Raw genomic sequence first — 14145 nt, 5'->3', positions numbered from 1 at the left:
ATTATGCAACATAATGATTAATTGTTGATAAGAAATAATATATTTTCCTAACAGGGAGACATTCTCAGGGTGAGGTTGATGGTCCAAATTCCACACGGCTTATCTTTATTCACGTCATCAGTTGCAGTAGACATGATTAAGATTGTGATAAACTCTGTCTTTTTTAAAAAAAACAAAACAAATATGTTCCTAGAATTTATAATCTCATGGACACTGATTTAAAGCTTCATTTGAAGACTTCCCCTCACTGTCCATCATCCTCCAGAAGAGACTTTGTGATTACAATGCCATAATTCTTTGTGTCCGTCACTGCCCCGGTTACTATAATCCCACTGTAATCGCTGCAGAGACATGCTTACATGAAAGACGTTTGTATAATGTGTCACTGGGTCTATTTAACGGTTTAAACAGGGATGGGATGAAACTCAGACTCTCGTGTTTTATGGTGACTCTGCAAAAACTGTTGTTTGTATGGCAGTGATGTGTATGATAGCTCTTCTCTTTGCTCCTGTATGGACTCGACAGGACAGTATTATATTGTTATTAATGCCTGTTGATGACCGAGCTTGTAATGAAGGGCTTTATAAACTCCTCATTTTGTATGATTATTGATAAAATTGACAAGACTGCAAAGTTTACCGGGGAGGCAGGTTGTGGGTGGAGACTCACCTGGGGAATTTGTACAATAAAACGCGATTTTACACAGTGTATTTTTATATTTTTATTATTCACTTAGAGACCAGACGCTTTGATTTGTCTCTTTAAGCCTTATCTTTAATGTTTAAACCGACACGACATGGTGAAGTGGGTGAGGTAAGCTTATAGAGGTCACAACAGCAGAAATCGCTTCTATCACATGACAGACTTAATCTGTGCGCAGAGATGTCGCACAAAATTGTTAATTTGAGAGTGAGGGATGTGAGGTTCCCGACGTCCCTGGAGCAGCACGGCTCAGACGCGATGGTAAGAAGTTTGTGGAGCTCGTTCTCCACGCGCGTGCATGTTCGCATTCACAGACACAGTCACAAGAATGACGCCTTTCCCCCCTCTCATGTCCACGCTGCAGCACACCGACCCGGACTACTCGGCCGCCTATGTGGTCCTCGACACGGACAGCGGCCTCAAAGGTTTTGGCCTCACGTTCACGTTGGGAAAAGGCACCGAGATCGGTAAGATCCACGCGGGCGGCCTTAAAGACCCACTTTGACGAAGCCACCACAACAAACTTGCTGTTGCATTCAAGTGCACGCAGTGAGCTCGGAATTTCTGGTTCTTGAACAGTGTGAATTTTATCATAAGGTTTTCGGTAGGGAGAAAAAATCTCAGCTATATAGACTAAATGTGAAAACGCTGCTGTTTTCTATTAAGCAAAATTACAACTGCGATGTAGATTTTTACATGAATACAACGTCTCATAACTTACACCAGCAAATTAAAATAAATAAATAAATAACAATGCAGAAATCAGCCACATTATGGTTTATTGTTGGTGTTTCTATGGCCTACATGCTCCTTAATCATTAAAAAGTTGCAGAGAAAATGTCCGATTTTGGATGACTTTTCTCTTTTTAATTTCCAAGCCCTGCACTGCCATCTTGTGGTAGTTTTAGTCAATGCATTTCAGTTACATTACAGAGAATACTGACAACATGATATGAACATGATAAAAACGATAACATTTATAACATGTATGGTGCAGAGTTCATAGATGCTGGAATAAAGGATGGAATAAATAAAGGATGGATTACTAGTTACTATGCACACAGTAAATACACGAGGATTGACTATAAAATGTGTATATGGTGTGTATATATATGTCATTAGTTATCTTAAATAAAACAAGAAGATAAAAACAAAAAAGCAAAACAAAGATATATTTCTCCCCCTTCCCAGGTTTGGTTTTAAATCCTGATTTGTATCAACTACCACTTAACCTATATTAGTTCCTTTCAGGTTAATCAAAGTTTATTTTAGTTGTTCTAACTCTCTGACTAACTCTAACTCTCAATACGAGTTCACTCAGGTCTAATAGCTCGATTTAATTTAGCCTGATTCGGTTCACCCAATGCTTTCACTCGCTGTACGTGCAAAGTAGCTGGTTATAAAGCGTCAAGAGGACTTGAGTCATGAACTCAAGTCCTCTTGACTCTGCAGCAACAGAAAATATTGTCAAGGCGTGCTGTGTGGTAGGTGGAGAGCAGACCCAAAATGCAGGATTCATCAGACAAAAGTAAACTCAAAATGCAACTTTATTAGGAAGCTCAACAAAAGCATAAGATGAGCACACAACATAAAGGAGTACGGCAACAGCACGATGAAGACCAGAGGGACACTGAGGACTTTAATCCACACATGAGGTAATTAGGAACATGCAACACAGCCAGGCAAAACAAGACACAGGTGAGCTAAGTTAGACAAATGACAGGGGAAGCAAAACTGAACATAACACAAGCAGGTCAAGAGACTATCAAAATAAAACAGGAAACTACTGTTGAAACTGAAAAATATTCATTAGTAATTATTTATCTCTGTCTAACATAGTTTAACTGTTACTCTGTCTCTCTCTGTTCTCTTCTCTTCCCACTCACCCTCAGTTAGTGACAGTGGATATCAAAGAGTGCAGGCTTATGAGCGAGACGCCTTTGTGTAGGGTGGCACAGAGCAACAGGGAGACAAACTGGACAAAACACCGAACATCATAACTTGGCTGTTGCAGGGCTGTCATCTCAGACTCCACAGTCCATGTATCTGTTTAAATGAGGTTTATTAAAATTATAGCTCTTTGTTGAAGTTTTGATCTTCATCCTGTTTTAATTTGTTTTTGTTGCTGGTTGAAACCCCGCAGTGTTGTGCGCTGTCAAGGCCCTTGCAGGACTAGTTATCGGCAAATCTTTGCAGGATATTGTGAGTAACTTCCGTGGATTTTACCGCCTCCTGACCAGTGATGGCCAGATGAGATGGGTGAGAGTACAAACATAACATAACAAACATGACCAGATTGCAGTCATTTTTTCAGATTTCAAGCTAATATCAGTTTCACTTGACTGATGGAATCTGCTGATATTCACTCGGTGTTTAACACTTATGGGTTAATATCAATATTTTATATTTTATATTTATAAAATATGTAATTTATCTAGCGGTGCCCACACTTTTGTATCCATACCAGACAGCTTATTCAGACTGGTGGCTTTGCCAGTGTTGTTGAATAATGTATGCTTGTTTTTTTCATGCCAAAAAAGCCTCCAACAATAATTAACTATAAAAAGAGACCTAGTTAATAAATGCATGATGAAAAATGTGTCTATTAACAAACGTCGGTGTACTCTCCAGTTTTGCTAGATGTAATTATGACTCTTGTCTGGTACAGTTAGGCCCAGAGAAAGGAGTGATCCACCTGGCCACTGCTGCAGTCCTGAATGCTGTGTGGGACCTCTGGGCAAGAGCTGAAGGCAAGGTGGGGAAATCTCAGATGAAGCTTAATAAGTAAAACTTTGTTTCTTTCATAAAGCATGACACATCATGGCTCACAGACTTTTTCCACAGCCGCTGTGGAAGCTGCTCGTGGACATGGTGAGTCAGAGATAATTTACTCCACCGATTTATGTCTGGGATGTAATCACAAGGGAAATATCATGCCAGATATTTGTCAATTCAGGACCCGAAGCAGATTGTGTCGTGCATCGACTTCAGATACATCACTGATGTGCTTACAGAGGAAGAAGCTCTGGGTGAGACTGGTTTTTGACGTCATTGAGTGTGTCCAGTACAGTTTGAGAAATGCAGTGTTACCAAAACGCTGTGTCACGCTCCTTCTGTCTTCATTCTTTTCTTAGACATACTTGTGAAAGCACAGGAGGGCAAGAAGCAGAGAGGTGAGCACACTAATTACTGCCTCTTTAGAAACCAACCAGAGCCCTTTCAGCCACCATAAAAGGCCTATGTATTCCATTTAAACACAGTACATATCTTTTTTCTATCAGAGGATCAGATGCTGAAAGAGGGTTATCCTGCATATACCACCTCCTGTGCTTGGCTCGGATACTCACACCAGCAGCTCAAGCAGGTCTCTGTTGTATAAATCACTCAGCAAACAGTGTGCCTAGTTAGGCATACTACTAACTATAATGACAGTCATGTTTCTGTTAAGCTCTGCTCGGATGCTCTTAAAAGCGGATGGACCAGATTTAAAGTGAAGGTTGGTGCTGATCTAGAGGACGACATACGCCGGTGCCGCCTCATAAGGAAAATGATTGGACCCAGCAGCACATTGGTAAGCCTGTTCTTGCCCCTGCACGTGTAATGGCATTAGGAGATTATACCAAAGGGGTTTATTTTTCTGTTAGATGATCGACGCCAACCAGAGATGGGACGTAGCCGAGGCCATAAGTTGGGTGTCCAGACTGGCTGAGGTCAAACCCCTTTGGATCGAGGAGCCCACGTCTCCAGATGACATCCTGGGTCATGCTGCTATTTCCAAGGTAAGAGAATAATTTCTAGTTTTCAGCTTGTTTATGTGTATGAAAGGCATTTCTGTGATACAGTAAGTATACGGGACAACAGAAAGGTTGAAAAATCATCAAAACAAAGCAACCATCAGATACATTTTATGTCTTTCTGTGGTTATTATGCATCCCTTGGCAGTCGTTTTAAACCTCTATGTGGTTGTATCATTGACTTTCTAATGAATAATATTAAGGGTAACATTAAACACAAGAACAGGACCCTCTTTCTGTCTCTTAGGTACATTCAGTCATCCATCCAGGGCTGTTGAGTGATAAACAACTTTCTTGTTGCAGGCTTTGGCTCCACTGGGGATTGGAGTGGCAACAGGCGAGCAGGTCAGAGCTCAGGTCTGTTCCAACAAGCATATCTTTGATGGGTTATATTTTTAGTTGAGTTGAGTTTTCTCTCCAGTGTCACAACAGGGTGATGTTTAAGCAGTTCCTGCAGGCCTCTGCACTGCAGTTTGTCCAGATAGACAGCTGTAGGCTGGGCAGTGTCAACGAGAACCTGGCCGTGCTGCTGATGGCTTACAAGTTCCAAGGTAAAAGTTCAAGAAATAACAATCATGAATCATACAGATCCCCAAGGCATGTTTTTTAAAAGTTGCCAAAGGCCCTCAAAGGTTATTAGACAAATACTGCCTACACAGAGGAAACTCGTGGGTTTGTGTTTCTTCTTCCTCAGTGCCTGTGTGTCCTCATGCCGGTGGAGTCGGGCTCTGTGAGCTCGTCCAGCATCTGATTCTGTTTGATTACATCTGCGTGTCTGCGGATCTCAGGAACCGGTAGGAGCAGCGTTTATTTTTATCAACAGTTTGATCTCAGTGATTATAACCAAACACTGACTTTTTCATTTGTTTTCCCCTCAGAATGTGTGAATATGTAGACCACCTCCACGAGCACTTCACTAGTCCTGTAGTGATTCAAGACGCCCACTATATGCCACCGAAGGCAAGAAACTGATTAGGAAGTCAATCTGCATTACTCTGAAAAAACCCAGAACTTTGTGTTGTTTACAGCTGCTGGTATAGATCGTTCTGCTCTTTGATTTCAGGATCCAGGCTATTCTTGTGAGATGCTGGAGGAATCTGTGAACCGACATGAGTACCCTGAAGGAGACATATGGAAACAGGAAATAAAGAAATAGGGACTGTATTTTAAACATTTTACATTTGTACAGTCCAAAATTGGAGGGGAAAAAACATTCTGAAATTGTCACATAAACGGACTGGACTGAAAATGTGAAAATGTCCAAAGAAAAAGTCTTTCAGAAAGCCTGGGGAACTGAAATTAACTTTCTCCAGAGCTCTTTTCCTGTTAAATAGAATATTTTTCTTCTTACTGATCAAAGTGCCAAGTTGTAGTGAATCATTTGATTTTTTTTAATACTCTTTGGTCTTTCCTTTATAATGTAAAGTGCTGTGAGAAAATTGCTGCTGTAAAATAGAACTATATTAATGAAACTTGAAAAATTACAAGCCAAGCTGTAAACCTTGTATTAAGTCCTCTTAAGTAATCAGATTGTGGTCATCTTTCCTTCATAAGCACTTGTCATGTAAATCCTCTAAATTCTGTCTTCTGAAGTTCTGAATTTCCCTCCTATGCAGTGCTTTGCAGCTCAGTTCACACCATGAAAATAATTGATAAAAATAATGAATTTTTTTTCATTTCATTCTTCTGTTATTCCCATTTAAGTACTTTGTACTTGTGACTGGCCCACAAATCCACCCCAGAGGTTTTGGTCGAAGCAAAAGCAATAGTCTTAAGAACTCCAGTTGAAGGTATAACTTCGGAGGTTATCCTAAGAGTCGAGGCATGGGTGATCAGGGTCACATGAGCCAAGGTTAGATCACCACCAGGGTGACAACCCCATTAGCGGTCAAATACCCGAGACTCCTCATCAGCACCGACCACTGAACAAGCGTCTAGGATGGAGTCCTGTTGCCTTCAAATCCAGACAGCCACAACCTGGAAATGTTTGTTCGTTTGCATTTTTTTGCAATTACATTTTTATTTATGAAATGATCAGAAATGAGGAAAATGCATTTCTGCCTAGTGATTCAACACACACGGTTTCTTTCTATAAGTGGTTTGTACCACAGAAACCCATTAACAAGATATCTGAAGGCTGCTACCCTGTTTAAGCCAAACATTTCATGGGTGTACAACTCCAGTTCATCAGTTAGCATATAGGAAGTTGCAAAAACATGAAATTAAAGACTTTTGGGCTCACTGTATGTGACACCCTTTACTTAGTTTTAACTGGTAAACCCATCCTTTATTAGGATATATGAACATATCTTTGAACTTTTGTGACGTCTTGCAAAGTCAGAACTGGCATCTTCATCTCTTTAAATAAACTAAAAATCAAAGCAAACTCTCCACTTACCCACCAGTGTCATATTTTGTACTAAATGTACAACTAGATTGCGCTCAAGCTGACAAAATTAACATCTTTATTTACAGACTTAGATAATTATTCATTTAAAACACAAAACAAAGAACTTGAAGAGACTTTGAAGTGCTTAAGGCTTAAAAGAGACTTCACCCAAATCAGACAGAAAAAAACCTGAACTTTTAGCATGAGTGAAGCAGGCACACATTACAGTGGAGAGCATACTGTTCATTCATAACAACGTTGTGACTTGAGTTTACACAGCCATCTTCATTTTGATTGTGGGATGTGGGTTGTAGCCGTAGATCTCAAAGTCCTCCGTGCGGAAATCATCGATTTTTTCCACTTTTCTCAGGATCCTCAGTTTGGGGAATGGTCGGATCTCTCGCTGAAGCTGCATATGAAACACAAACAAACGTGTAAGTTTGAAATTTAAAAAAGCAATAAGACATGCAAGAAGCATATTTAACTAACCCACCTGCTCTTTGAGAGGTTCAGTATGGTTGAGGTAAACATGAGCATCTCCCAGGGTGTGAACAAAGTCGCCCGGCTGAATGGACAGATTAAAAAAAATATATCAGGTGAGGCGATAGAGAGGGACACTGCTGGACCAAACAGGTATCAAATATGACAATAATGCACTGGCCATACCTTGAGTCCTGTAATGTGTGCAATCATGTAGGTAAGAAGTGAATAGCTGGCGATGTTGAAAGGCACCCCTAATCCCATATCAGCTGAGCGCTGGTACAGCTGACACGACAACTCGCCGTCGCACACGTAGAACTGGCAGAGTGCGTGGCAGGGGGGCAGCGCCATCCTAGGAAGGTCTGCAACACCACAAGACACGACAAAGATTTACCTTTTGTATAATTCTTCACCAAATGCAACTTAAAGCAAAAGGTCTCCGTTGGCCTCACCTTTGGGGTTCCAGGCACACATGATGATGCGCCGGTCCTCTGGATTCGTTTTGATGGTGTCAATGACTTTCTGCAGCTGGTCAACACCTTGTCCTGTATAATCTGTCCAAAGATGAAACCAGGAAAAACATGAAAACTTGACATCTCTACAAATGATTTTCATTTACAGCAGCATTTCCATATAAGATAACACCTGTAAAAACCCACAGCCTGCTGTATGTTTTACAGAATTTCTGTGCATCTTTATGAAATATTCAGAATGACTAAATAAAAGGTGGCCCTCAAATACCTTTGAGTGAACAAATTAACTATAAAGTCCAAAGGTGGATGTTTCCTCATGCACTTCCAGTTATATGTAGTAATTCAGACAGTTACTTGTATAGCTGCCGCATCAACCACAAACAAACCTGCATTGCTTTTCTTCTACTGGGATAAAAAATATGGACAAATAAAGGAAAAATGATATGCATGGCTACAGTTTGGTGAGCAGATCTGATCCTGACAAATGACTTCACAGCTTCATTCAGCTGGGTGAAAACTGTACCTGCATGCATGTTTGTGTACTCTGCACCAAAGTGCCTCCACTGGAAACCATACACAGGTCCTAGGTCACCCTCCTCTCTGTCAGTGAACCCAAGGTTGTCCAGGAAGTCCCGAGACCCGTTGGCATCCCAGATCTTCACTCCTTTTTCTGACAGCTCCTTGGAATTTGTTGATCCCTGTGACAGATTGCAAAAATATCAGATCTAATTTATACACTGGGAAGATTTTCATTGATTTGTGTTTCTTTTGTTTTCCTGCCAGGCTCACCCTGATGAACCACAGCAGCTCCTCAAGGATCCCTCTCCAGAACACTCTCTTTGTTGTCAACAGGGGAAACTGGTCTGTGAAAGATTGCAAAAAAAAACGTTACGTGAAGTTGCTGAGGAAGTAGGAAGCAGCTGTCATTTGCAGATGGGTGTTTATGCAACGACTACCTTTATTTTATATTTTAATGTTATGCCAGTTTATACTTGTAAGTCAATTACAGTGGTTAGCAGACTAAAAGGTGCAGATGACTTTGTTTTAGGAAGACTTTTTCATATTACTTCATGCAGTCCTTCTGTTTTCAGTACTTTTAACACAGAGATACAATGCCATGCTAGCTGTAAACTGTACCTCTCAGGCTGTATCTGACTTGAGCGCCAAACAGGGACAGGACTCCAGTGTTGGTTCGGTCCCCCTTTAAGCGGCCGTTCTCCAAGATGTGCTCCACCAGACTCAGATATCCTTGTTCATCACAGAAAAATCCAGAGTTTTTCTGCTTCTCGGCCGCCGTCGTCAGCCGCTGCTTCTCCTCTTTCTCACAGCTGTCCTGGTTCGGCAGCTCCCCGGCGTGTATTTCAGAAGTTGCGGGCATTTTTGTAAATAAACTGTTACAGTGTTTCCAGCCTCAGAATCAACTGAAGAACTCCCGCTCAGCTTTTGTATTTTGTTCGCTCCCAGTCAAACTCCTTCTCTGATTGGCTGTTCTGGCTACAGCGATAGAATAGCCAATCATAGAAGGAGAAGATTTGTCTTATATGGACCTCTTCCGCATGCGCAACAAAGCAAGTTTTCACGTGGGCAAAACACATTACGCCCCTTTGCCGCCAAATTAGTGAGTCGATCACGTGATTGAAAACTATGAATTGATAAGAGAAATGCATACGAACAAAAGTCACCCCTTCACTGTTCTTACAGATTTACGAGATGCAAACCACGGTTATTGTAGCCGAATAAACATAAAAAAGCGTCGTAAAAAACGCCTTTTGCTAGCTGGCACGAAAACTAGAGTTTATATATATATATAAAATTCACAAAATTATTTAAAACTGTAAACAAAACATACTATGAAGTACGATTCAAAAACGAAATTCAAAAGTACTCGTGACATAAATAACAAACAAAATAGAGGTTGAGGAGTGTACACTGTTTTATTGCGTAGACGTTTAAAAATCTAAGCATCAATATACATTAATAAGAACAACATAAACTGTGCATATGAAGGTTTAGAGGTCTATGCGGTGCATTTTCAAGTATTATACAGATCAGCTTAATTGTGCACGAGAAAACCTGAATGTCCTGGACTCTTCACTCTGCATAAAGAAACTGTTCCCATGGTGGTATGATCACATTACTCCATTCCTGTGCAGAAAAGAACTATTAAGTTTTACATTATGTAAGTGTACAGACCATTAAAAAAACAAATAATATAAATAATATAATAAGAGATTGATTTCATGTGGATCCAATTAATCTTTTTAAACAAGTCAATAAACAGAGGAATGTATGATTGTTTTTCTAGTCACATTATCATCTTGGATTGCAACATACTATCCGATCTGTAGCGATCGCAGTGTAAAGCGCTTTCAAATGATCGCAGTTCATCTGGGTTAAATTCAATTTGGAACTCTGCCAGGTGATGCTGGTAGCCAAATACTGCACTAAGGGACCACAATCGTGGGATCAATACCTTTTATCTGCCGCTTATATAGTGTCAGAGCCTCTTGAGCAACATTTTGGATGAAAGCAGGGTCATCCACCTCCAGATCTGCTGGGACCAGTATTGTTACTGGGGCTGAATCCATTACGGAGACAGTGACACTGCTGTCTGCTCTAGGCTTGTTATTCTTTATCTGTTGCTGTGGACTCACCTAAAAGATGAGAAGAGATGAAAATGAAAGTAGCCGTCTGGCTCAAAATTGCAACCTTGGCTTGTTGCAACCTTAATAAAAGATTCCCAATTTATACAGCAAAGATAATGTCTACAGATGCAGCATCACTAGCCACATACCAATATCACACTGAAGATGCTGTGTGGGTCCACTGTGCTGTTGGACAGCTGGCTGACCCAGCCATACTTGTCATGCATGCTGCTGAGCCACATCTGAGTGTCTGCTGTGTGTCTGTGGACCAGCTGCAGCCTGCCGTCATACTGCTGACGGGAGGCGTTCAGCAGCATGTACATCTCCTCCATCTCAGAGTGCAACTGCTGCACGCTGGGGCATGCTGTATGAGGAGGCAGAAATCCAGATGTTCATGTTGAACTAAAGGACTCCTGATGAAATAATTTTAAGCATCTATCTAAAAAGTGTTGAAACCATTTTTTAAAATCCTCTCAGTCAAGAAAAAAATAATCAACAACTATTTTAACAACGAATAAACCATTTAAGTAAAGCCTCAAAAATGACCTAAACAAGTTGATTCCCATTTCTCAGATGTGAATGTTCTGTTTTTATGTCTGCTAAATCATTTTAATTTGACCATATTGTTGGGTTTGGACTGTTTTTCAGACCCAACAAGCTATGTGGCATTGAGACTCTAGGAAATTGTGACAGACATTTTTTGTTTTCCATAGTTTTCCTTCTTTTTAACGTCAAATAAAACCTGTCTGTGTGGGAAGAGCGGCAAAATAAATCTGGATTTACCCTTTAACAGATAATCCCTGCATGTCTCACACAGGTCTTGAAGCTTCCAGCACTCTGATGCTTGTCTGCGGAGTCTTCTGCACATATATGCGCTCTGCAGCGGTCCCATTCCAGAAAACAAGCCTGTATCTTTGTAGGTGGACATGAATTATGTTACACTCAAACAACCATTGTCTACAAACACACATATTTAAGAGTGCAGCGTTGTGCATCAGATACCTCGACTTGATTGCTGAATGTACTCTTCAGCTTCTTTTATTTCCTCAAACAAATCAGCCACTGGTGCACTGAAGCCTTCCAGCACGCTCTTCCCAAAGTCAAGCACTGAGTGAAGAACGTGCTCCAAACCCACCGACCCAAGGAAGCCGGAGCTTGACCCTCTGGTCGAAAGCGTGCTGGACTGGAGCTCAGTGGCGAAGGTTTCTAGAAAGGCGTGACCAAACACGGATTGCATCTTCTTGGCCAGACCAATGCTCTGGTTGTACAAAAGGCTGATGTTTGACAACAGGTCGCTGAACGATGCTTCAGCCTGCAGCAGCTCCATATTGGATTTGTCCTCTGTGACCTGCTTCTCAGCTGCGACATTTTCACCTGAATTCTCCTCATTTTTATTGTGGACCTGCTCGGCATCTTCTAACTTAGTGGCCATTTTCCTGAAAAACTCCTCTACCTGAAGGGAGGGAGAGAGATTCACAGAGACATGTTTGCACCTTAAACATCAGTCCTAAAGAGATTCCTTTTGTTGGAATGTGCTGAAGTCAAACCTTGAACGAGAAAGAGGCGAAGCCGCGGCGACACGTAGATGTATAGAAGGCCTTACAAGAATCTTCCAAACATGGTCGGCACTCCCCAAAGGAAGATTTGGTTAAATCTTGACATTGTTGTTCGGCTTCCTCGACTTTTTGCTGTGTTTCTTTGGCCAGCTGCATCACCCCCTAAAACCCAACCCAAAAAACAGAAAACTCTGTCACAGATACATTCCCTTTTAATAAACCACAGAGGATAAGATGAAGTCTGAGGCTCTGGCACTCTCCCCTGCCCAGCGTTCTGAAAACACTCAGAGAATATAATAATCTACAGACAGTTAATTTATCCTGACTGTAGTAAAACTACACCCCAGACTCACTTAACCAGCTGCACTCCCACACTCATTTTTCACTGTCTGCTTTGAGGTCTCTCCATGTGACTTTGTCTTTGTGAAGCAGAAAATATGTGGTGGGTTTCAGAAAAATGCACAAGGACTGGCATGAAACCGTTTAAACACGATTTTAATTGCGGGTACATCTTAACCAGCCACAAATGCTGTGCAGGATTTTTGAAACTGGACGATCAGCACAGCGCAAAACAAACAGAATTCACCTTCTTCTTATCACTGCTGTGCCTCAGTGCATCCATCAGGTGCCTGTGCTTCTCTTCTTTCTTCTCCATCATTTCCTTCACCTGCTTCACTCCGAGCAAAGTTCCCTTTAGTTCCTCATCAACGTACTGCTCTCCAGCTGCGGAAAGCCCTGCACACACCCGTGGAACACACAATACTTTAAGCTCTGCAACAGTAATCACTGGTATCTTGTTTTTCGCTTTTCTTTTCCGTCAGCGAAGGCCTTACTTTTCAGTGTTTCCTCGCTGATCGGAGGAGAGTCGGCGGCACAGAGCATGACTTCAGCGATGAAGAGAATCTGAGCAAGAAACCTCCACATCCTGCCTCAAGCTTCAGAAAAGGAGAAGAATTTTTTTCTAGCAAAAAGAAACAATGACCACATGGTGGTGCCAGCTCACAAGCAAATTTATATATAATATTTACAGTATGAAGGGGAGTGGATAAAATGTCAGTTCATTAGTATCCAATATGAAATCAATGTCAAACCAATAAACATGATAAGCTGAACAGATCCACTAAGGCAGCTGTCAGGTAATCTTTTTGGATTTGTTCATTAGTATCTCATTAGGAAATATGATGGCTTACTACCATAAAGTGCAGATGAATTATACATAAAGGTGAATATCCAAAAAATGTACACAACAAAACCTCAAATTACTACACATTTTTTTTCTTAAATAAGCTGAAAGCAACAGTAAGTAAATAGTAAATAACAGGAAACAACCATAATTGTGTGTTTTTGCTCTGAATGCTGCAAATTTATTTAGTTTATGGCATCTTATCAATGCAATCTAGTTTTAAAAAAAACAACAGCTGTATTGCAAGTCTCCCCCAATATCTCATCCAAGCCTGCTGTTGCACTGCAACTGTGCCATTCTGTGCAAAACACAAACTAAAGAAATGTAGAACAAGCTTTTACCTTGAGAGCTCTGAAAATATCCAACTCCCGGAAAAAGCAGCAGCTTGTGCTTATGGAAGGATGAGACTGACACAGTCTGGTTCCTCCGAGGATTGTTCTATTTTTATGGATCTACTCAGCAGTACAGATCCTATTAGTGTGTTTGCATTATTGGTTATTAAGCCTTATGCGCGCTGCATACCTGCAGATCAACTTTAATGCTCTGTAAATATAACATGCTCAGTTGTTTGTCTGTCTCACGCACTTAATGGTCTCTAACATAGTCCAGAGCCCTCCTTAGGTAAAACTTTATGCTTTAATCTCTATCAGACTGACAGTAAGCCTGAGCCCCCTGCAGAGAATTGGCACACACACTGGCATGGTCTCAATCATGGGTTAAGCTCTGCACTGCAGGCCACAACAGGAGCAGGAGGACTGCACGTGCACACGTGCACACTATACACAAAACAGGGTAACTGAAAAGAGGAAATACAGCTGCTCTTAGTTTAAGCTTTAACAACAAACTGTGTAGACTTTCAGTTTATGTTGCTTTTCCGTTTTTCTACCATTCCAGGCAGCCATTCATTTCTGTAGGGTATCAAA

The 14145-nt window shown here is 41.1% G+C and overlaps 3 protein-coding genes across 7 annotated transcripts; 1 reads left to right on the top strand and 2 right to left on the bottom strand.

Annotated features, from left to right (window-relative positions):
* The first annotated feature begins 49 nt into the window (after window positions 1–49).
* On the top strand, window positions 50–7019 carry enosf1 (enolase superfamily member 1). 4 transcript variants are annotated; one of them, XM_085172313.1, is made up of 15 exons: window positions 50–963; window positions 1067–1169; window positions 2846–2961; window positions 3371–3457; window positions 3547–3573; window positions 3659–3731; window positions 3837–3875; window positions 3984–4066; window positions 4151–4273; window positions 4347–4481; window positions 4800–4841; window positions 4918–5047; window positions 5191–5290; window positions 5375–5456; window positions 5560–7019. In XM_085172313.1, the coding sequence occupies exons 1-15, from the start codon at window positions 883–885 to the stop codon at window positions 5650–5652; spliced, it is 1314 nt and encodes a 437-aa protein (XP_085028439.1). In that variant the 5' UTR covers window positions 50–882; the 3' UTR covers window positions 5653–7019. The 4 variants fall into 4 exon arrangements, with proteins under 4 accessions (XP_085028439.1, XP_085028441.1, XP_085028440.1 ...); XM_085172315.1 differs by adding an exon at window positions 2599–2738 and having other exon boundaries at window positions 50–1169; XM_085172314.1 differs by adding an exon at window positions 2595–2738 and having other exon boundaries at window positions 50–1169.
* Window positions 6059–9757, bottom strand: tyms (thymidylate synthetase). Its single transcript, XM_085172317.1, has 7 exons — window positions 8976–9757; window positions 8628–8701; window positions 8362–8536; window positions 7818–7919; window positions 7552–7727; window positions 7379–7450; window positions 6059–7294 (listed from the first exon to the last, which is right to left on the bottom strand). The coding sequence occupies exons 1-7, from the start codon at window positions 9214–9216 to the stop codon at window positions 7157–7159; spliced, it is 978 nt and encodes a 325-aa protein (XP_085028443.1). The 5' UTR covers window positions 9217–9757; the 3' UTR covers window positions 6059–7156.
* A 96-nt stretch (window positions 9758–9853) lies between these two features.
* LOC146511528 (clusterin-like protein 1) lies at window positions 9854–13843 on the bottom strand. 2 transcript variants are annotated; one of them, XM_085172312.1, is made up of 9 exons: window positions 13564–13839; window positions 12873–12974; window positions 12626–12774; window positions 12031–12201; window positions 11486–11936; window positions 11267–11395; window positions 10633–10847; window positions 10312–10492; window positions 9854–9983 (listed from the first exon to the last, which is right to left on the bottom strand). In XM_085172312.1, the coding sequence occupies exons 2-9, from the start codon at window positions 12961–12963 to the stop codon at window positions 9973–9975; spliced, it is 1398 nt and encodes a 465-aa protein (XP_085028438.1). In that variant the 5' UTR covers window positions 12964–12974; window positions 13564–13839; the 3' UTR covers window positions 9854–9972. The 2 variants fall into 2 exon arrangements, with proteins under 2 accessions (XP_085028438.1, XP_085028437.1); XM_085172311.1 differs by lacking the exon at window positions 9854–9983 and having other exon boundaries at window positions 10005–10492; window positions 13564–13843.
* Between the last annotated feature and the right edge of the window lie 302 nt (window positions 13844–14145).

Source organism: Neolamprologus multifasciatus, chromosome 9 (assembly GCF_963576455.1).
Source record: "Neolamprologus multifasciatus chromosome 9, fNeoMul1.2, whole genome shotgun sequence".
NCBI classification, from domain to species: domain Eukaryota; kingdom Metazoa; phylum Chordata; class Actinopteri; order Cichliformes; family Cichlidae; genus Neolamprologus; species Neolamprologus multifasciatus.
This window is presented reverse-complemented; position numbering and strand designations above follow the sequence as displayed.